The sequence below is a fragment of the Penicillium angulare genome (genome assembly GCF_028827245.1).
Source record: "Penicillium angulare strain IBT 27051 chromosome Unknown utg000012l_segment0_segment0, whole genome shotgun sequence".
Taxonomy (NCBI): Eukaryota; Fungi; Ascomycota; class Eurotiomycetes; order Eurotiales; family Aspergillaceae; genus Penicillium; species Penicillium angulare.
Genome location: NW_026623171.1, coordinates 402,149 through 424,065, shown reverse-complemented (window position 1 = coordinate 424,065; position 21,917 = coordinate 402,149). Strand labels below are relative to the sequence as shown.

Sequence of the window (21,917 nt, the reverse complement as noted above, 5' to 3'; positions counted from 1 at the left end):
TCCTCAAAGGGGCGGAAATTTATGAGATAATGGCACGAATTTTTATCATAATTTTCAGTTATCTTCTGCGTATGTGAAGTAAAGCCTACTTACGTGGACTTGTTTATCGGAACATCGTTGGATAATGCAAGCTCAACGTTGGGGGCTAGGCTAGGACCCATAACCCGTGGACTCGAATTTGACGTGGCGAGGTCTAGGCAATTCATACACGGAGATATCGAATCCATAGTTAGCTCGGTCAAGTCCCCAGGCAGACATGAAGTGCTGTGGCTGATTTAGTCCTGCGTTGAAGCTAGTAATCTGCGATTGCGAAGAGACTAATCTCGGTTTTATTTTGATTTTTGGATCTGCAGAGCCCCATCACTTAGGAAACTTCCTGATATGGCAGATTAATGAAAATAAAGAGGTAAAAAAGTCAATTTAGATAGAAATTGATCCATAGGCATCCTAAAGAGACCCCCTTGGGCTTCAGCGAAGAGCAAAACGTGCAATCTGATCGTGGGCAAAAACACGCCCTTCTGTCGTCTTGCACAACTCCTTTATAGTATCTGCATTGGAACGAATATTCGAGCTATACAAAGCCTTGCTAATAGCACCTGAAAACTCATTGGCTTCGATACCAGGAGCTGCATTTTGGCTTCCATGAGCTCCTATCTGTAGCCACTCAACTCTCGTTGCACAGTCATATGTGTCAAGCCATTGAGGAAGTACAACTTGAGGGACGCCGAATCTAAGAATTTTCCAATTAGATCATCAAACCCTCCCGGTCTATCATTTTGGTTGAATTAGCTCTGCTTACTTGCATGCTTCAAAGTACGAATTTGCACCGCCGTGATGAACATAGACAGAAATCTTCCCCGTTTCCAACAGTGCGGCAATCTCAGCTTCTATCCAATCAAATATCATCACCAAGCTAGAATCGATGAATGTGCCAAGAATATCCCGAAAAGCCACAGAATCCTTCCAATCGTATCTCAGTTTCCAGAGTACCTGGATATCTGTATGTTTATTCAATAAAAGCTGGATTCCCTTGGCCATCTGAAGTGCAATGGCTTCCGTGGGTCTAACATGAGATCCGAGGCTGATAAGAATGCTTGGACTTTTCAGCCATGCTTCCATTCCAGGATCTACCTCATTCAATGGTAAGTGTTTTCTGAGGATCGGCCCACAGCTAATGACATTTGGTGGCAAACTTAGAGGAAAGTCCATCTCTGGAAATGCTGGCGTGAGATGCAAGGATTGCCCTTGATAAGCACTTTTTAGGGGAAATGGAGTCCTACCACTTGATCCATCCCCGTGTCTTGTGTCAACTGATGGAGAATGCCGTATGGTCATCAATATTGCTGCGCGGAGTATTAAATAGATATTTAGAAGTATCAAAGTCCATGGCAATGGGTATGAGTATCCTGACCCTGTCCTGAACTGCCCAGTTAGCGAAGGTTAGCTTCATTTCCGCCACTAACGTGAATGTACCGTTCACATACATCGGATACTGCCACAAGGCTCTTGCACAAGGCTGGCTCAGTATAACAATATCTTTCAATGGCACAGGCCAAAGAACCACAAGTTGAGACGTAAACCCTTGACAGGCCTCTAAGCCCACGTGAAGGATCGGATCCAAAACAATCACAACCGGCTGAACTTCTTTCAAGATATCCACGCATCGCTCGAATGCCCTTCTGTACTCTTGTGGAGTCCAGCTTGACATTACCCGGTTAACTTTCTGGAAACCTTCTATTGTCCCCAAAACTCCCGGCTTGTGCGTTATAAGGCCGACGTTACTACGAACGGCAAGGTCTTCCATGCAAGGTCCATGTATTTCATGGAATGTCGCAGGCTTTGAGCTCGGCGCTTTTCTGTTTAGCTTCTCTATGAATGCGGCGAGTGGGCGAAACGAAGCGATATGCACAGTAAACTTATCGCTGAGTATGAATTCTTCTGCCACGGCGATGGCTATATTACACTGTCCCAGTTCACAATTTGTGAGGAAAAGAACATTTTGCGTAGGACTTGCCATTTTTAGAAGCTTGATTAGATTCCAGCGTGAGAATTTGATAGAGAACTTAGACTCAAAAATGGGGGACACATTGAAATAGCCATACGTAGACCCCATGCTAGTCTTCAACTTGAATGAATCGAGGTGTCCGGGCTAGCAAACATAAGTACACCAATTCTCTAAATCATATGGTTACGCGAACTTGAGCTACTTTTACTTGATCATTGGTTGCATATAGGCATCCAAGACCTTTAAGTTAACCTCTGTATCCCCTAAGGCTGAAATGCTTGAGTAATTGGTTAACCTTTGAGCCAATATCGAACATCTTTTCGCTCCGGTTTCTAAGCTTCGATTGCGACATACAGGGGGCTGTATCACCATTGATTTGCATGGATAGCCGTGAGTATCAGATTCGGCAATGAGGTCACAATTTAAACTAGTCATCTCGGCGGGTTTAGATATTTGTTACCTTGGAGTACATCCAACTGCTGTGCCACGGACTTTTAATACCCATAGATGCCTATGCTGAGTACTCGACGAGCTCCCGGGAAAATTGGTATTTTCATCCTATGATTCAACTCCAGGACTTAATTTCAAACCCCCCCCCCCCCCCCCAATTATTAGCTTTCTGACAGTTTCAATGGTCGATTAGACAGGTTTGCAGTTCTGGACGTATCTCAAGTCTACACAACCAAGGAGGGGGGGGGGGAAGAAAAGAAGGGGGGGGAAAAAAGAATGGAAGAACAACAGGTGAAGGACAAAAGCCATACTAAAAACATACATCTATGACACTTCTATGGATATCTGTCTTGGAAATTTATGCTCGCTTTGCTTGGGCAAAACACCCAGATCTGCGGGTTCAACCGCATGCCCCACACTCCTCTCCCCGCCCTGCAAACCCTGAGTCCAACCTTCTCCGAGAGGGACTTGACGTGCATCAAACCCATACTCCCCCCCTCGTCTCAATAATCCGATTCCAGATGGCACCAATCCCTATAACCATCGTGACGGGCTTCCTCGGCTCCGGCAAAACCACTCTCCTCCTCAACCTCATCCCCCAACTGCCGAAAGACTACAAACTCGCCCTCCTAAAAAACGAATTTGGTGACGTAGCAGTCGACTCCCAACTCGCAACCACACAATCCATCTCCGGTGTCCGCGAGCTATTAAACGGCTGCATATGTTGCAATTTGGTCGGCCAACTTAGCGACGCGCTGTCGCAGCTTCGTCATGAAGTGTCTCCAGACCGCATTGTGATCGAGACCAGCGGGAGCGCGTTCCCGGCTACATTGGCTATGGAGATAAATCGGTTGGCGAGAGAAGAGGAGGGAAGCTTTGTACTGGATGGTGTTATAAGTGTGATTGATGTGGAGAATTGGGAAGGATATGAGGATACCAGTTACACGGCCAAGATCCAGGCGCGGTATACAGATTTGGTCATTTTTAATAAGTGGGAATGTGTTCCTGAGGAGAGGTTTGAAATTTGCTTGGACCGTTTGGGAGATTTGGAGATTGAAACTCCGTGGGTTAAGTCGAATAAAGGACGCGTGGGGAAAGATGTCTTGTTAGGTATCGATGGGGCATTGTTTGCGAAGGAAGGGACTAGTCAGGTCGAGGGCCATGACGATCATCAGCATGGCAACGAACATGCTCATGATCACCAGTCGGAAGTTGAGGTGTTGTCTGTGTCATTGAAATCTGCTGAGTCCACGAAATCTATTGATGTTGAGGCGTTGGAGAAGCTTCTTGCCTCTGCGCCCAGGGAAGAGGTTTACCGTATCAAGGGTATCTTGAGATGCTCTTTACAAACACCCCTTGGCGAATCATCAGAGGATTTGAATTCATCTAGACAGCCTGCCCAAGACTTTGGAGTTCGGCACTATATTCTCAACTGGGCCTTTGGTCGGTGGACTTGCACACCATCAACAACGGTGTCAGAAGCTGCGGATGGTGATGATGCAATTGCTCGCCTGACTTTCATTCTAGCACGCTATGAGTCTGCTAAGTGGAAGAAGAAGCTCGATGCCGGTGGTTTGATTCAAGCTGCTGAAGCTGCGGAGAGTGATTTGGTGGTGACAAAGCTGGCGTGAGATAAGGTGGACGTGTGATAGACTTTTGTATAAATGCGCTTTGTTTGCAAGACCATGATGATTGATGATAACCAGTTTAGAGCATAAAGGGTCCTTGAATTTTCAGACTAAAAGAGACAATTAGAAAACGAAATCAATTACTGCGATATGGAATATTATTTCATAGGATCTTTTTTGCATTTCAAGTTATTCTATAGTACTAACTAAAGTCAAGGGGATATTTGCATTATATGACAACAGAAAGAAGCGTGCTTGTAAATCAAAACCATAATAATCATAATCGCAATCGCAATAAAAAACCAAAAACCAAAAACCAAAAATTCTATGCATCGTTCCATTAACTCCGTTACTCATGACATGACTCATGAATGTTAGTGATAGCTTAGGATCTCCTTCTCCGAGATTCCGCTTGTGTCACACATCTCTCTGAAGACACCACCTCGGTGGAAAAGCTCCATTGGTGTACCCAACTCGGCGATCCGGCCACGGTCCATAACACAAATTCTGTCATAGTTGATGATGGTGCGGATCCTATGGGCAACTGTCAAGACAGTCTTGCCCTTGAAAGCTTGGACCATGGTCCGCTGGATCTTCTCATCCGTCTCCAAGTCAACACTCGAAGTTGCTTCATCGCAAATAACAATCTTGCTGTTCTTAACAAGAAGGCGAGCAAGACCAAGCTGCTGACGCTGTCCATGGGAAAAGTTCTGCCCCTCCTCATCAACGGCGTCATCGAGGTGTAGGCTATCAGCCAGCCAAGCACCACGCAAGGCGAGCCACAACTCTTGATCTGTGTGGTCACCCAAGGGATCGAGGTTATCACGAACAGTACCAGCAAACAGGATAGACTCCTGAGGCTGAATTGAGATACGTGGACGTAAATCAGACAGAGCAAGCTTCGAAATGTCGACACCGTCAATAGAGACGCAACCGCGGGAAAGCTCGCAGACACGGAACAGTGCACTGATGAGAGATGACTTTCCTGCACCAGTGCGGCCCACGATACCAATGTGCTCACCAGGCTGTACCACCAGGTTCAAGCCCTGGAGAACCTCTGGAAGGCCTGGACGGTAGCGCATGCGTACGTTTGAGAAATTAATTGCGCCCTGCTCAGGCCAAGATGTCGGTGCCGCCTCAATGGCCTTGCCATTCTTGCCCTCGGCGGGGAAGTTCGGGTCACACGAGTAACCGTACATTCTTTCTGTTGAGGACATAGCAGCTTCAACGTTTGCCCACTGGCGGACAATGAATTGAAGAGATTGGACAGCGCTGAGTGAGTAGGTCAAGACCACAGCTGCGATTGCTGGTGACTGTGAGTACTTGTCAACCATAATCAAAGTGACAGCAACAACGATGAGAACAACACCGAGGAAATCGAGTCGAACGGCCAACCATCTTTGACTTGAGAAGGTCAAATAGTTCGCGCTGTTCATATCATCAATGGCAGCCAGTAGTGTTTTCGAAAATGGCGATTGCATGGCATATGTACGGATTGTGGGAATACCAGTAAGAGTCTCAGAGAAGCGGGCATTGACACCACTCCTGAGAACAACTTCAAAGCGTTTGAGTTCACCAGCCGCTCCGCGGTAGTAGATCGCAGCAATGAAGAAGATTATAATGCAAGGGACGACCGCAAATGCAAACCAAGGGAACTTGGCAATGATCAGCGCACAAATAGCCAGAATCATGGTAACAGAGTACATGAAGAGCCGGAAAGCCTCAGGTAAACCTTCGTCAATAACTTGAATATCCTTCGAAAATCGGCTCGTGATCTGACCCAAGGCCGTGACGTCGAAGAACCAGGTTGGCGCATTCATGACATTCGAGTTTGCTTTACTCAGCATGACCTTGTTCGCGGTAAGGCAAACATAAGTGACACACATACCGAAGGCATAGAGAAGAAGACCCATGGCGAGGACCAGACCGACGTATATACCGATATAAGTGTTGCGAGGAAGGTTGAACTGGTCCTCTGCCCACCAAGCAAGCCACATACCACACAAGATATTGCCCGCCTGGGACATGCAAATGAGTGGCAATGCCAAAATGAGAGGAATATAACTCTTGGTACACGCGAGGTAAGACGAATAGACCTTCCAAGCCGACGGATTACTCTGGATCGTGGGAGGCGGCGGCGGAGGGGTTTCGTCGGGCTTTTCTTCTTCCTCATTGAGGCCATTGAGTTGATTTGACTCCACAAAGTTCTCATCCATGATCTTCCTTGCTTCCTTGCTAGCGTCCGATTCTTCCTTCTTCTTGAGTTCTCCGTCACCATCCTTTGCCATCTCAGCAAAGTCGGGGAATTGTGATTTCAACTTCGAGAAGCTACCCAAGGCTTTGGTCATACCGTTCTCCATCCAAAGAATGCGGTCGCAACGGCTAAGAACATGGGTAGTATGGGTCGCGAGAATAACAGTTCTATGACGAAGAAGGCCGAGGATAGCATTTTCGAAGATAGCTCGTCCGACGTGAGGATCGACTGCGCTCAATACATCATCCAGCAGTACAATATCCGCTTTAGAGTATATAGCTCGGGCGAGGCTGACTCTTTGTTTCTGACCTCCACTCATACTGTTACCCTTTTCTCCAATCTCAGTAGCATCACCGTTGGCGAGAATCTCAAAGTCACGACGAAGCTGACAAGCTGAGACAACGGCATCGTACCATTCCGGATCATATGGAGATCCGAAGAGAATGTTATCACGCACTGTTGTGCTTTGAATCCATGCAGCTTGAGGGCAGAACGAGACTTGTGACGACATTGCCAAAGTGCCACTCACTTTGCGCATGTCACCGAGAAGGGCTGATATGAGAGAGGATTTGCCACAGCCGATGCCACCAATTACTGCAATGAGTTCACCGCGACGCACATTCAAAGACATAGAGGGAATTCTGAAGGGGGCATTTGGATCCTCATCGTCATCGTCTGCTAAAGTGATATCTGAAGCACGATCGCTCTTCGCATCCTCGTCCTTCTTGTCCTGTCCTTTGCCCTTGGTCTTGTCCTCTTCGGGCGGAGGAGCGGTGTGGCTTCTATCCCAGCTAAATTCTGCGTTTTCAATCTTAATTGCCTCTCGCATATTCTCATCGATCTCTGCCTCTTCCTTTTCTTCCGCGAGAAGATATTCTTGAATTCTCTTTAGCGCAGCACCTGCCTCGGATACCTGGCTAAGACAGGCAGGGAGGTATGTAGTAGGGATAAGCAAAGAAGTGAAGAGAGCAGTACTGGAGAACACAGTAGCGACATTCAATTGATGGCCACTACCGGTAGCATAGGTGATAAAACTGCACATGGCTGCCATCACAGGCAAAGCCTGGCCCAGAGCCATGGTAAAGTTGTAAATGGCATACCAGCGCTGCAACTCATGCGTTTGCTCGGTTCCAAGTCGGGTGAGACGATCAAGGAAGCTACCTTCCCAGTTGAAGAACTTGACCATTCGAATGGCTCCAATCACTTCTTGGGTAAGACTAACCCGGGCATCGATGACCATGTTCAGTCCGACGCGACGAGCTTTGAGAGACTTTACAGCCACCACAAGGATACCGAAGGCAAAGAAAATGCATCCAAGACCGGAGAGACCAGAGTAAGAGATATTGGAAAGAATCAATGCCATACAAATGACAATAATGATTGGCGAGGTCCACACCAAGTGTACCATACTGATGCACTGGTCAATGCGGTTGGCATCGACGTTCACGAGGGTAAGAACACGCGCATTGGACCAGCCTTGACCGTGGACTTCAACCAACTCACCATCCTCATTTTCATACTCAATCTCTGGCTCGGGATAGTCAGGATCATCGTCAGAGTATTGAGACTCGGATGACATGTCGTACTCTGGGAGTTGTGCTTCAGGGAATACAGAGTATCGAGTGAGTCGATTGGTGTACCGAGACTGTCTGGGGTGCCGGGGTTGAGGGACAGGTAGTTGACCCTTTCCTGAGAAGTCTGAATGTTGATCTCCCATATATTGAGAATAACGAGCGTACCAAGTGTACTGAGACTGTCGAGGGTTTACTGATTGCCGAGGGTAGACCGATTGTCGAGGATATAGAGAGTTTCTGGGGTACAATGATTCACGAGGGTACAACGAGTTTCGAGGATATTCGGAGTTTCCGGCGTACGCAGGCTTGGGGACCTGCAGTTCCGACCCAAGGCCTTGTGGATCCGAATTTTCATCTCCACTGAAGAAGTAGGAGTATCGCGAAATTCGTTGCAGTCGAGACTGTCTAGGTCGAGGCTCGGGAATAGGCTCACCATATTGAGAGTTCCGAGGGTACCGAGAATAGCGATTCTGATTGTCTCGGGGGTAGTGAGGCCCATTATTATGACCTGCTGAATCGGTGACATAAGGAGGCGCTGGAGTACTGTAGCCTTGCTTCTGGTATTCTTCGCCATTTAGTCGCTTCAAAGCTTCATTAGGGTCGGATAGATTGACGTTCTGCAAAGCTTCCTGGGAATTTCCAGCTCCTAGATTTGTGACAGTAATACCAGCTTTCGCTCGTTCGGAAATCTTCATGCTCTTCTCCTGGATCTTAGCAATCATCACGGCCCTGACTTGGCCACCAACAACCTGTCCAGTGTACAAAAAGTGATTTTGAGCCCAACTCATGATCAATTGCATCAAAATAATACCGACTGTCAACCCTACACCTAAGGCAAGCTGAGGTTCGTTGACGCCGCTGTTGGGGATATGCGAATAATAGGCCTCCGTGACATATTCGATGAGATAGCGAATCGAGTATCGACTTCCGATGGTAAGAAGGTCGGCGACAAGGCGATAAAATCCGGCCAACCAAAACTCGCGAGCAAAGGTCTTGTGTAGAGACTTGAAGAGTGGAGCATTGACATCCTCCGCAGCGACTGCCTCCGCGAAGTTTGTGCTGAAGACTGCATTGTGATCTTGTACACTTCTCTTGGGGTTGACAATGGGGATATCGCTCATTTGAAGTGTCCGTTTATAACCGGTCTGTTTAAATAGAAGACTAGTTAGCATACCAAAGTACATCAATTATGTAACTTAGACCAGCATCTAACTCACGGCGATGATGCCACTCATCCAACCAAAGGTTAACTTGCTGAGCCAAGAGGCCTTGAACTCAGGGGAAGCATCACGCTCTTGAGGAACCGGAGGGACTTTGGAGCCTAGGGCAAGCCAGCGGCGTGACTTGGTGCCCTGGCCTTTACCAGACTGGAGGCCACTCATAATGAGATTTACCCGCAGATCGGGATGAGATTTAGAAAAACTGTGTTCAAGTTAGAACTGTTCAAGTTGGACTAGCACCAAATTTCCTAAGCTTTGAGGGTCTACTTACCAACAGATGAATACTTCGACAACTTGAAATGTATGTATAACTGAACAAAGGTAAGAAAGGCAAGAGCTGCACTGCAGGCTGTGCCAAGACTTTTTTCAAATGGGAAAGACGTGCACCAGGCAGTATAAGAAGAATATCTAGAAGTGAAAAGACCGGCTTTGATTTGAGTTTGACATCTCATTTGAAACTGGGGCTCTCTGCATTATATTTGATTGTTGCAGCTCTATGTTACCTAAATTGGGATGGTACGCACGCGTGACAACTATAATTTGCTTTGTGCTTCTATTTCGATATCTTGGCCCCGATGCCACGCGAGTCTTCTTTTCTCCGTCGTAACTAGGTGATCTGCGTATAACGTATCATCCTTCAAGGCTGTTTTGCAGGGGTTAACGGCCGTGAACAGCTTAATCAGCCCTACTGCTCGGCCAGTCATTATTTAGTCCTTCAGTAACGGGGCTAGTGGCTCAGTCATAGACCATAAACCCGATCAGAACAGTCCTAGTGGATTAGAGTCCATGCCTAGATAGGAAAGCCACGCGGAAATCTCAGTTCTCGTGGTGTCGAGGCTTTAGCGGGGCCGCCACCAAGCTGAACTGGGGGCCATCCGTATGGTTATTTTTAATCTCGATATCACGGATATTACTGGTTCCCGGCTTCTCCACTTTGATGTAGCTCTTAAGCTTTGTCAAATAACATCATTCCGTGAGATGTTTCATCGAAGATTCGCACTTTGCTCTTTTAGGAAATGTTTTGCTGAGACATAGCCTAACTTGGCAATCGTGATCTTCGCGGGGCTTTCCTAAAATCGACCTGAAGGCCATCTGAAGTCATCTTGAAACAGTGATTAACCTTATACAGTTTCGTCAGGGGCCTCTTCGGCTTAAAGTATGAAGCAACGTGCCCGCCACCGTGGCAAAGCTAAACATACGAGAAGGCTCTCTGTGTAACATCCAGGTATATTCCGTATGGGCTTTAGTCTCAACTACCATTCGAGAAGAAGGCCCCTCTCGAGTTCCAAAGTTGCTTACACAAATGGGGGCCATAAATCAGCACACCAGTTCAGGACTATCCCTTCATAGCATCATATTTGGGGGCTTTTTCTAATTTGCCAAGTGTTCCCTAAACATGTTATAAATCATACAATTAATCCATGTGAGGGCTTGCAGAGTGGTAAAGATAAACTCACACAGCTACACCAAGCAACTTAGCAACTTAGCAAAGACATTCTTTCTTGTTGTTCTATTCTGATCAATACACTGCAAACATGGCTGCTCCATCGGAAATTACCCTGAAGAACCTTAATGGTCAATTTGTTATGGTAAATTGCTTCTCACTCGGAATACGATTATACGATCGGGTTTCCTTAGCTTCTGGAAAACCGACGCTGACCTCTTTCAAAGAACACCAGTATCTCCGACAGTGGCGATCCGATCCTTAAACTCCAGGGTGTTAATTTCTTCTTCCGAAAAATCCTCAACATGGTTGCAGTCACTGTCGTCTTCAAGGAGTGGGTGGATGAGTCCGGTGTAACCCACGTTTTAATTGAGAACAAGCCCTCGTCTGGCCTTCCAGCCAACAATGAGGATCGCGTACTGAATGGCGAGCCCAATAAATTCGCCCACACTCTCTTCGGCAATGTCAGCGTCCGTACAAAGTGGCAATCCGTCAAGGAATTAAACGACATCGACGAGTACTTGGCAAAGGGATTTGAAGAAGGGACTGAGGACCTTATCTACTCTGAAACGGAGCATGTGGATCAGGATTTGATCACCCACCAGGCGTTTGGCTTCCAGGAAATTAACGGAACAAGACACCACACTCGCCATATTGTGGTGAAGAAGGGAGAGGATGTCGTAAGGGCGACATTGGCTTATGACTACCTGGGACCACGGGATGAGCAATGAGCTATCTAGCATCCATACTTTTCTACTTTTCTCCACGCCTTCTTTCTGAATCTTTTTTTTTTCTTTTTCGGGATAATGCCCTCAGCGATTTATGAATTTGGCTTTACAGCGCTCAGCATGCCAAGCAGGCTTGTTACTATTTCAATAAATTACTAGGAGAAACTTTGGCTCGCCCATTTCTACTATTCAACGGATGCCTCCCCACCTTCTCCTTTTTTTTCAAAAAATAAATTTAAAGAATAAAATAGAAAACTTCCTCTCCTTATCTTACTGCGTACACACCCTGATTACTGCCAAGGTTGTTATTTCCGATCGTAACAAGGGACTGGCGAGTGTGTCTAAACCAACTACAGATCTAAAGAGTAAACTCCCCATGCTGTTCTATCATTGCAAAACTTACACTTGAATTTATTATTGCTCATGACTGCAAATGAAACATACTATATGTTTTAATTAGTTCTCAGATTGTGCATTATTTGGAAGATTTGTCATTGCGACTTTTTCAAATTCCATCCGGGCGTTGGGATGGACGCCATGATTTAACCTTGAATAGATCAGTAGATATCCAACCACCCAATAAGCTCTGGATCCCCGTTTAAAGAAAGTAAATCCTATTCGTGTCATCGATTTTAAAAGATGCGACCGAGATTAATTGATGAATCTTCCAATTTCCCATGTCCAATGTTCAAGTTGGCCACTTGAAAGACGTAACTATATAAATGCAGCAAACCCATGGATCATAGCCATGCCTCTATCATGATCATGCCCACCGGCAGGTGATCACCTCCAGATGATGTTTACCGACTCCAGGATGATATCAGGGAAATCGATTCTGAAAATTAGGTAGTAGCACCCGCAGCTGAGTACCCAAGTTCCAAGGTTATCTGTTCTGTTCTCATTTAATATCGATGTAGCCCTCGGGTGTACTAGATACCATCTACACCGTCTTTTTTCAATGTGTTGGCCAAGCAATGGAATGACGCGGCAGACATAGAGTGGTTTGCCCCTTAAACGCCACAATCTCAACTTGCCAGAGACCCCTCTCTTTCATTCTGTCATATGTGATATTTTGTTGAATTGGGTCATGGACTGAAATGATTTGGAGATTACAGTATCGCAGACTGCAATATTCGGTTACCAACACCCTACGTGTATAAAAAATCCCCAGTGCGGGTCTAATTTCGAACTACTACTACAAACTCAGGAAGGCTACTCTGGAATACTAGTAGATATTTAGATCAAAATGGTGGGGATGTCATTTGAACTCGCCCAGAGACCTTGGACGCGCTAGGCTTGCTCCGCTAGGCTTAATCTATTTAGACTTCAGTTTGACGTCACATCCTAACATCCACAGTGCTCCTCGCGCGTCGTGATATGTCGATCAACGATTTGACGTCAGTGTTAAATCCCACTTTGAGTAAACACTCGCTAGAGACTCAGTTAAATAGAAGAACTCCGGTCGGCCACGGTGTCGTAGTTTTTGATCATGAATACATAACTTCACTATATCTTTTTATTTTTTGCAACTACACTGAGCTTTATCTGATCCATTAGTGCATAACACAGACCATCTACTACTTCATAACCATGGCTATCTTCGGGCGTGATTCTACTGCAGGCTCATCTGTATCCAGCCGTCGCTCGTCAGATCTCTCTCACTCCTCCGCTGGCAGTAAGAAATTCGGGAGTCTCTCATCACACACATCAGTATCGTCCCGATCCGGATCTTCATCAGCTGGCAGCCAAAGACGCAGTTTTCTTCATCGCACGCCAGAAGATCCTTCAATACAATCTGCTCGTGAGCAGGTTGTCCGTGCAGAAACCGCGGAGCATGAGGCCGACAGAGCATTAATAGCGTCCAGGAAGGCTGTAAAGGAAGCCAGAGAACACGTTAAACACCTCGAGCGTGAAGCTGCGGAAGAGTAAGTGTGATTGTACTAAAATTTTTACTTTCTTATTCTGACTCATATTCCGCATGGTTTAGGGCCCGACTTGCCAGGATCAAGCAGGATCAAGCTAAGTCGATTTCTAAGAGAGCAAAGCCGCTTGGCCGTGAGTACACCTGAACCACATACGTAATATTAACTACTTTTAATTAATGCGGGGTACAGGTCACGTTTAATCCGATAATGTTGCACGGATGGGGTCATTCTTTTGTTGTATTGGACTAATTTATGTCAAGTTGTTGGTGTTTTTAAGCCTCTGAATGTACTATTACTTATATGCCATTATTTATGTTTACGAAAACGAAGCGTTACTGTACGATCATTCTCCCTATACATAGGCACTTCGTTCTAGCTCCGCTATTGTCAATGTATATTACTTGTTTATTTCATTCGTTTATTCCGAAGAAGAGCAAACTCCGTCTCCCCAAACTTGGCCCAAATGTTCAGGGACTTGAAGATTATATCACGTCTATTATATCACGTCACGATTTATTTGTGCATGAAGGGGTTACATTCGGAATGTTACCCATCCCCGGCTGACGAGACAAATTTTCAGGGTCTGTGCTTTACTTATTATTCAGGGTCGCACATAGAAAGCCCTTTAGTCCCTTGACATCAGCCATTTTGACTTTATCGGTCCCCGGGATTGACACTATCACGATTTCTACGCCATAATAGGTGTTAGCATATTTAAATCCCTCTTGCCAAGATGGAAAAGCGAAAACTAAAAACTCACGGGATAAAACCTCGGCTTTGTACGAGCTAAACCATGTGGATCCTTCGCCACGTATCTCAAGATCATGCTAGTATGCGCAGCAGGCAGTGATGATATTTTGCAACGATGTTTGCATTATCATGCTCAAATATTTGATACATGCTAAATTGCCTACACGATTTGAAGTTAATTCAGATGTTGAGGAGATAAATGACTCAAAATGTGCACACCGTTGCTAGATATGCAAGTTCTATCAAACATGCATATATACCAACCCCGATCCGATTTAGCCTTTGTTTGAAGTGACAATATAGGCTTCCTTTCGTGGTAATATGGAACTTTCATATGTGACGCTCGAAGGCTTGATCTTCTTTGGGCATGAAGTTACACTTCGGCAATCAGCCACCATGTGCTGAAGTCATTCTCCGAATTGGTTGCGGGACTTTTGCAAGCCCCGGTCGTTGCACTTGGGAGGGCTTTCTCACTATGCATGCATGCCTGTGTATCTATATAATGAGAAGGGGATGGCGGTTTGAATAAATTGGCCGAAGAGATCTGAAAATACCATTTCAAACCACAACCCTGAGCAACGACAATCCCAAATCCATCATGAGAGCTCCAAGTGTTTTTTTAATCTTTCTTTCCTTGCTAGGGGTATGGGCGAGATCACTCCCCGATGTGAAAAGTCAGATCAGTGAAGCCAAAAGGCAAGCCACCAATCGGTTGGTGTTTGCGCATTTCATGGTATGTTTTAGCCTCATGTTTCCGCATGGTCATGAACTATTTTAAGGTAAAAGTCTCAGTTACAATTGAAAATACTGAAAATGGGAACAGATTGGAATCACAAGTGACAGACATAGCGCCTCTGCCTACGATGATGATATGCAACGAGCAAAGTCTCTTGGGATTGACGCGTTTGCATTGAATATTGGCGTTGATCCTTACACAGATCAACAGCTAGAATTTGCGTATGATGCTGCGGCAAATAATGGAATGAAGGTTTTCATTTCGTTTGATTTCAACTGGTGGAACACTGGACAGGCTTCTGCGATTGGCCAAAAGATTGCGCAGTATGCTACTAAGCCAGGTCAATTGATGGTGGACGACAAGGTTTTTGTGTCGTCGTTCTCAGGCGATGGATTGAATGTGGGAGCCCTACGAGCTGCCGCTGGACGACCCATCTTCTTTGCTCCTAATTTTCACCCATCTTACGGGACAGATATCTCGACAGTTGATGGTCTACTCAACTGGATGGCCTGGCCAAACAATGGAAACAATAAAGCACCTTCACCGGGAGCTAATGTTTCCGTGGCTGATGGAGATAAAGTCTATACCAATGCTCTCGGGGGAAAAGCCTATGTTGCCCGTAAGTTCATTGCAATTTCCGCTATTTGAATTCATTTTACCGGAATGAGACTCACATATTTGATACAGCGGTATCTCCGTGGTTTTCTACACATTTTGGGCCGGAGGTTTCTTATAGCAAAAATTGGGTCTTTCCCTCGGATCTTCTATGGTACAACCGATGGAATGATGTTCTATCTCTCGGCCCCCGCTTTATTGAGATTGTGACCTGGAATGATTATGGGGAATCCCATTATATTGGACCTTTGAAATCTCCACATACAGATGACGGAGCCTCAAGATGGGTCAATGATATGTAAGAGAATTTTGATTCAAATACAAAACATTTCATAAATTGCTCACGACTTCGACAGGCCCCATGACGGATGGCTTGAAATATCAAAGCCCTTCATCGCAGCATTCAAGGCTGGAGCATCGTCACCAAACAACTATATCACTGCGGATCAGTTGATCTACTGGTATCGACCAGCACCGCGAGACCAAAACTGTGATGCAACAGATACTTGCATGGTTACCGCCAACAATGGCAGCGGAAACTACTTTATCGGCCGCCCGGATGGATGGCAGTCCATGCAAGACTCTGTTTTTGTTGTATCTCTGCTGAAATCCCCAGCAACAGTTCAAGTCAACTCTGGCGGCACTGTTTATCAATACAATGCACCAGCTGGGGCGTACGCGAAAGCAGTACCCATGCAAGTGGGCGTGCAAGCATTTTCAATCGCCCGAGATGGACAGACAGTTCTTTCTGGGACTAGTCTGAAGCCTATCATTGCTGGATGTGTTTGTGGTCTGTATAACTTCAATGCCTATGGTATGGATATCATTTTCATTCTACGATATTAAGAGACGCCATCACCTAACGTACTTTTGGCTCTATAGTGGGAACGTTACCGCCAGGATTCGATGATCCTTTGCAGCCAGATGCCCTAGCTGCCTTTTCTCAAGGGTTACGTGTGAATACCTGTCGTCCGACTCCTTCTTTGGGAACCGTTCCTCCACCTGCATCCACTACATCAACGACGTCGATACCAGGGGGGCCAGGGACACCTACAGGACCGACGAATACTACAAGCCCGACCCCTCCTCCAACAAGTTGTCCAGGTGGTCCAGGTGGCGCCACAGCAACTGTTACAGTGAGCTACACAGCGACCCTAACGCAGACGCAAAGTACAAGCTGTGCGCCAGGTGGAGATGGGTCAGGACCCGGTACTGGTGGCGGCGGTGGTGGTGGGAGTGTGTGCGTAGGAGGTACAGGACCAGGGAACTATGTTGGGCTTTGCAACTTCTGTTGCGGATACGATTACTGCCCCCCCGGGCCTTGCACATGTACTCAGTATGGGGCGCCAGTTTCACCACCCCCCTCAACGGGAGCAAATGGTGTACCGCTTCCTGGAGAAGACGATTCCTATCTTGGTCTTTGCAGTTTCTCATGTAGCCATGGATACTGCCCCCCAACTGCGTGTACATATGCTTGAAGACATCGATATTTGTCTTTGGGTCGGTGCAGTGCATATACTAGGTACATTCGCTTCTGAAGTTCCAAAATTGGAATTATCCGCGTGAAATACTTGAATATGGTCTCAGTTTGGTCTAGGAAAATACTATATAGTTTTGGCTATTCCACTAACATTGATTCAGGGTTCATTCTTAGCAAGTAATTGTCCATCTAGGTAGGCAGGTTTTTCAATGGATGCAAATTTGAATTTCTGAGACTTTTGTGACTTTATAATGCCTAATAAGTGTATCAGAACTATACGTTGTATCCAAGACCTATACATCTGTAACGTCTACAGTACGATGGAAAGTATCAGTCGAGCTGATTGATGATTCTTGTAGGTTGTCCCCTAGGTCATAATGCAGTAAGTCCACTGACCTAAAGATAAAGCAACGTCATAGTAGATGCTTCCTTTGGGGGCCGTTTCCTTCCTCAGGCTCCACCGTGAGTGATACATCCATGTGGCAACCTTGGGGCTGACCCCACTCAACAGCTTGAGTGGGGCGTAGGAATAATGTACATCATGATGTACATTACCTCAATGCGTTACAACTCTTAGATTGATCGGTAAATGACTATCTCACCTCCGCCGACAGTTTTTTATTTTTGTAATTTGATGTTTCAATCATGCATAAAGACCAGCATGGTGACTTCCTGGGCAAGCTTACAGAATCATTGCATGTTACTTTAGTAATTCTTTTTGGAGATAAAGGTGCTCTCGCATCATGATATAGGTATTTGTGACTGGCTCTATCGCCTAGAATGCCTCCAATGAGTCCAAGGAGAGAGAGGAAAGAAAAGAAAGAGAAAAGGGAGTAATAATGATAAACCACATCCAAAATGCAAAGGGGAATCAACAACTTGAAAGGCGGAGGCAAGGAAGAGAACAAAAGGGTCAAAGGAGCCCAAAAGGCCAAGAAGAGAAGCATGCTTCGGTAGGGAGGCAAAGAGAAGGAAATTACGGAGATTAGAGCCAATATTCATCTCAAGGACAATCTCAGAGATCGAAAGGTCGGTTTTTTTAGAGAATGACACACTTGGCGCCGGAGCCACTACCTCCTGCAGGTTTGACCTCCAAGGCAACTTTAGCGGCCTCATAAAAGCTCTCTCGAATGCCGCGGTTCTGCACGGCCGAGCACTCTGCATCCATGTACGGATCAGTTATATAGACTTTCCATGAAATTATGCGCATGACGTACCCAAGTATTTAACTGCGCCAATCTCTTTCGCTTTCGCTAGTCCTTGGTCGAAGGAGATCGTGCTAGGGTTGTCGTTCATTTCCTCGTCTTTCCTCAGGTCGCATTTGAGTGCCGTGAGGACAACGCGAACGCCCGGGCAATTATCGTTGATCTCGGAGATCCATTTGGAACCGACGTTCTCGAATGAGTCGCTGCTGTCCACCTATAGACACCCCGTCAGCTTTTGGCATTGGTTATATGGTTGTCTGCCGGCGGTGTCGGGCTTGTGCCCGATGCTTACACTGAAACAAAGCATCAGAACGTGGGTGTCCTCGTAGGAAAGTGCCCGTAACCGATCGAATTCCTCTTGTCCGGCTGTGTCCCATAGCGAAAGTTCCATATGTACATTGTCGACAAATATATCTAAATGCGCGCATAAGTATTTGAGGTGCCGTTCGATAGTTGGAGTTCAGAGAATTATACCGTGGACGTAGTTTTCTAGGGTCGTGTTGTTAGCGCGAATCTTTAAGCTTGGGAAGCTTCAACATGTACCGAAAACCGTGGGTTCACTTTGCGAAGCCAATCCAGATTAATTTTTATGGTCGCGCATGTTCGACGAAGAGATTCTCTTACTATACGGTTGGGAAGAACCTAAGGTGATTTGATATAATCAGCTATCGCGATCATCATGGCAAATAGTGGAGCACGAGGGAGGGGGAAAGGAGACGGGCGAGGGAAAGGGAACGAATTGCGCACCCTCTTGTAAATACATTCAGCGCGGAGGTCTTGCCACAAGCACCATCACCTCTGTGCAATTGTTAGAAATCAATGGGAGGCATTCACTCGGGGCCTTAAGCTGACAGTAGCACCATCTTGCGCTGGACGACTTTCTGGCGTCCACATAGCTCCATTTCGGTATCAAAGGGGGGGGTAATAAAGAGAGGGTATTCAAGGTAGATGCAAATATCGCTCGAGATCGGGTCCGATATATAATAGATAAGAAACAAGCAGGTATTGAAAAGTAGTAGGAGATGCAGAGAAGCAAGTTGGGGCCAAGCGCGCGGGATTGTGTCCGGAGGAGGAATTCCAGCACTGCCCGAATCGATGACATCGCGCCCTGGCAGGGATCGGCGAATCAGCTCCCTCTTTGTTTCCCTCCGGTCCACTAGGGCCGCCAAATCCCCCCTGTTGACCCCTGCTAGACGGGAGCAATGTGGACGATGCGAGGGATGATACTGAGTATAGCTTGATAGTTCGTATGTTTCAATTCGAGCTTAGGTAGGTCTACTAAATAGTAGATAGAAATTAACTTGAAAAATACAAAGCAGCTGAAGAGAGGGTGAAGTAAAATGAAATTGATATTTAAGTTTACACGGTATTTGCAACTAATTAGAATGAACATATTCCTCCAGGGCTATCACCATGGATATCATATCCATATATTCTAGTAGTTTACTTAGTATACTGCATGTAGAGTGTTATTGACTTCATGTAGGTCAAAGCAATTTCTGCCTGAATTTCTGCCTGGCCGATAAGAGTCCCGATAAGCAATTGACCTCGGTCCACTTTGCATCTGACCCTCTGAAGCCTCCCCGCAATCCGTTCACTTCATTTTACTCTCTACATATGCAGCCTTCTGCTTAGTCCTTTACGAGGAGAAGGGTATGATCGCCTCTGTCGCCTCCTGATACTTGCACCTAGTTATATAACAATCTTTGCTCAGTTCTTCTGTGGTTTTCTCCTCCATTCGAAAGATCGGGCTCGCCCAGTCGGTCCCTTCGTTATGCTTCAATTTCGCACACAAGGCTTCAATGGCTGCGCAGTGAAATACTCACCATTTTTTGACAATCGACTTGCAGTCGCCAGCGCAGCGAACTTTGGATTAGTGGGAAATGGCCGTCTTTGGATTCTAGAGTTAACGCCGAATGGCATTCAACCCATAAAATGGTATGTCATCATGGTCGCATGTCTTTCCCCGCGGGAATGTTCCATCTATATACTTTCACCTTTGATTCATTCCCGGACTCATATTAACAACATCTGGGTGCTATTAGGTTCACAACACAAGATTCTCTCTACGATCTGGCCTGGTCAGAGCTCCACGAAAACCAAGTTCTTACTGCATCAGGCGATGGTAGCATCAAGCTCTTCGACTGCACAGAAAATGAATTCCCTATTCAAAGCTGGAAAGAGCATGCGCGCGAAGTTTTCAGTGTGAACTGGAATATGGTAGCTAAGGATCGATTCTGTTCCAGCAGTTGGGATGGCACCGTTCGTGTTTGGTCGCCGCATCGCCCGCAATCCCTACTCACCCTTCCCACTCACAGTTGTACCTACTCCGCCGCCTTCTGCCCTCATACCCCGGATCTGATATCCTGCGTGACATCTGACTCCTATGTCCGGGTTTTTGATCTGCGTACCCCAGCCTCTGCCTCCAACCACCTTGCCCTCCAAATTCCCATCCACGCAGCCCCCGCCGCGCCAGCTATTCCCGGTCAACCGGGCATCCCACCGGCCGCCACTCCTCCCGCTGAAGCACTGACGCATGACTGGAACAAATACCGACCCACCGTCCTCGCAACAGCAGGCGTGGACCGTGCAATCCGAACATTTGATATTCGTGCTCCTCAACAAGGGCCACTGACGACGATGCTGGGCCATGACTACGCTGTCCGAAAAGTTGCGTGGTCGCCTCATCTCTCCAATGTCTTGTTGAGTGCCAGCTATGACATGACCTGTCGTGTATGGAGTGACCGTTCAGATGCAAGCGGTGTTGGAGATGTGGATCTAATGCGTTCTGGTCCGGCGGGTCCGGCTGTCGGAATGGAGATGGGCCGAATGGGCAGACATACCGAATTCGTCACCGGTGTTGACTGGTGCTTATTTGGAAGTGAAGGCTGGTGCGCTAGTGTTGGCTGGGACGAAAGTCTATATGTATGGGATGTGAGAGGCACGATGTCATAAGGGACAGCATCTTAGCTCTTATGCTCTTATTATTGGCCCACACAAGACTTTCCCATATCTGGTGCCTGGCCACAGTTTTTTTATTCTATGATAGAAATATGTTTTATACCTCTTGACTGTGATCAGAATCTATTTTGCCCTCGTGAAACTTCATTATCAGGATGTACTGTACAGCCATTGTTTTTCATTTCATATCTTTCTGTCATGTCCCGAAGATATCGGTATTGTGCCTCTATTCGAGAAGAGACCCCGGGAAGGATTCACTAGAAGCGTAATTTTACTTCTAGTGTCTCTTTCATAAGGCTTTTGACTCATCACATACCCAATTAACTTTCGTCATTGTTACATTGGGGGTATTACCCTTTAAGTACGAGGTATTTACACCTGGTCTCAGACTTTTCGATGCGTCTTTCGAATTTGAGAATACTATCTACTCTGGAAATATCTTATATCTCTTAATGGTTATACGGTGAGGATCAAAATCCTGCGTTTTATGCACATGTTGCGCTTCGTCAATCTTGTTACTATCCTAGCCTTTGGGGTCAAGATAGTTTTGCAATCCGCTCGGTACGGGATCCGCTAAGTCGCTCAGTGCATCATCTTATGGGCATACTTTGCATATTTACACAATTTGAACTCCTTTACGGTTTGAACTACAAACGTAGTTTTGATAATTCTTTACAAACTGACTGGCGAACGATTAATTAATCTCTTATCTTGGAAACACACATCGATCTAGCCATCGATCCAGCCATCGGACAGAATTTAATTGAATCTAGAGGTCTACATAGAAACATTGGAATACTCTGGGTTTTTGACTTGGTCACACAAGGAGGGGTCAGGTATAAGCAAACGCTATGCAAATTAACTCGACAATGTCGCAATCTCGGTCAGCATGTCTCATCAATCCCCAAAGCTGTGTACCCTACTTGCGGCCGTTGTTATAGA

The 21,917-nt window shown here is 46.2% G+C and overlaps 9 protein-coding genes across 9 annotated transcripts; 5 read left to right on the top strand and 4 right to left on the bottom strand.

The window, feature by feature from the left end:
* Positions 1-468: 468 nt before the first annotated feature.
* Positions 469-1,119, bottom strand: N7478_012792 (uncharacterized protein; the record flags this gene model as incomplete). Its single annotated transcript, XM_056929002.1, has 2 exons — positions 469-730; positions 800-1,119. 2 exons carry the CDS (start codon positions 1,117-1,119, stop codon positions 469-471), a joined length of 582 nt encoding a protein of 193 aa, XP_056772364.1.
* A 187-nt stretch (positions 1,120-1,306) lies between these two features.
* N7478_012791 (uncharacterized protein) lies at positions 1,307-2,017 on the bottom strand (the record flags this gene model as incomplete). Its single annotated transcript, XM_056929001.1, has 2 exons — positions 1,307-1,343; positions 1,485-2,017. The coding sequence occupies 2 exons, from the start codon at positions 2,015-2,017 to the stop codon at positions 1,307-1,309; spliced, it is 570 nt and encodes a 189-aa protein (XP_056772363.1).
* A 959-nt stretch (positions 2,018-2,976) lies between these two features.
* Positions 2,977-4,086, top strand: N7478_012790 (GTP-binding protein; the record flags this gene model as incomplete). The annotated part of the gene is made up of 1 exon (XM_056929000.1): positions 2,977-4,086. The coding sequence occupies one exon, from the start codon at positions 2,977-2,979 to the stop codon at positions 4,084-4,086; it is 1,110 nt and encodes a 369-aa protein (XP_056772362.1).
* Positions 4,087-4,457: 371 nt separating this feature from the next.
* On the bottom strand, positions 4,458-9,293 carry N7478_012789 (oligomycin resistance ATP-dependent permease yor1; the record flags this gene model as incomplete). The annotated part of the gene is made up of 2 exons (XM_056928999.1): positions 4,458-9,056; positions 9,129-9,293. The coding sequence occupies 2 exons, from the start codon at positions 9,291-9,293 to the stop codon at positions 4,458-4,460; spliced, it is 4,764 nt and encodes a 1,587-aa protein (XP_056772361.1).
* A 1,373-nt stretch (positions 9,294-10,666) lies between these two features.
* On the top strand, positions 10,667-11,306 carry N7478_012788 (uncharacterized protein; the record flags this gene model as incomplete). Its single annotated transcript, XM_056928998.1, has 2 exons — positions 10,667-10,720; positions 10,803-11,306. 2 exons carry the CDS (start codon positions 10,667-10,669, stop codon positions 11,304-11,306), a joined length of 558 nt encoding a protein of 185 aa, XP_056772360.1.
* A 1,587-nt stretch (positions 11,307-12,893) lies between these two features.
* N7478_012787 (uncharacterized protein) lies at positions 12,894-13,372 on the top strand (the record flags this gene model as incomplete). Its single annotated transcript, XM_056928997.1, has 2 exons — positions 12,894-13,228; positions 13,291-13,372. 2 exons carry the CDS (start codon positions 12,894-12,896, stop codon positions 13,370-13,372), a joined length of 417 nt encoding a protein of 138 aa, XP_056772359.1.
* A 1,204-nt stretch (positions 13,373-14,576) lies between these two features.
* N7478_012786 (glycoside hydrolase family 71 protein) lies at positions 14,577-16,990 on the top strand (the record flags this gene model as incomplete). Its single annotated transcript, XM_056928996.1, has 7 exons — positions 14,577-14,711; positions 14,802-15,333; positions 15,402-15,627; positions 15,686-16,143; positions 16,212-16,569; positions 16,667-16,851; positions 16,971-16,990. The coding sequence occupies 7 exons, from the start codon at positions 14,577-14,579 to the stop codon at positions 16,988-16,990; spliced, it is 1,914 nt and encodes a 637-aa protein (XP_056772358.1).
* An 858-nt stretch (positions 16,991-17,848) lies between these two features.
* On the bottom strand, positions 17,849-18,405 carry rho3 (Rho family GTPase RHO3; the record flags this gene model as incomplete). The annotated part of the gene is made up of 3 exons (XM_056928995.1): positions 17,849-17,967; positions 18,027-18,228; positions 18,307-18,405. The coding sequence occupies 3 exons, from the start codon at positions 18,403-18,405 to the stop codon at positions 17,849-17,851; spliced, it is 420 nt and encodes a 139-aa protein (XP_056772357.1).
* A 1,383-nt stretch (positions 18,406-19,788) lies between these two features.
* On the top strand, positions 19,789-20,969 carry pex7 (putative peroxisome biosynthesis protein (Peroxine-7); the record flags this gene model as incomplete). The annotated part of the gene is made up of 2 exons (XM_056928994.1): positions 19,789-19,952; positions 20,060-20,969. 2 exons carry the CDS (start codon positions 19,789-19,791, stop codon positions 20,967-20,969), a joined length of 1,074 nt encoding a protein of 357 aa, XP_056772356.1.
* Between the last annotated feature and the right edge of the window lie 948 nt (positions 20,970-21,917).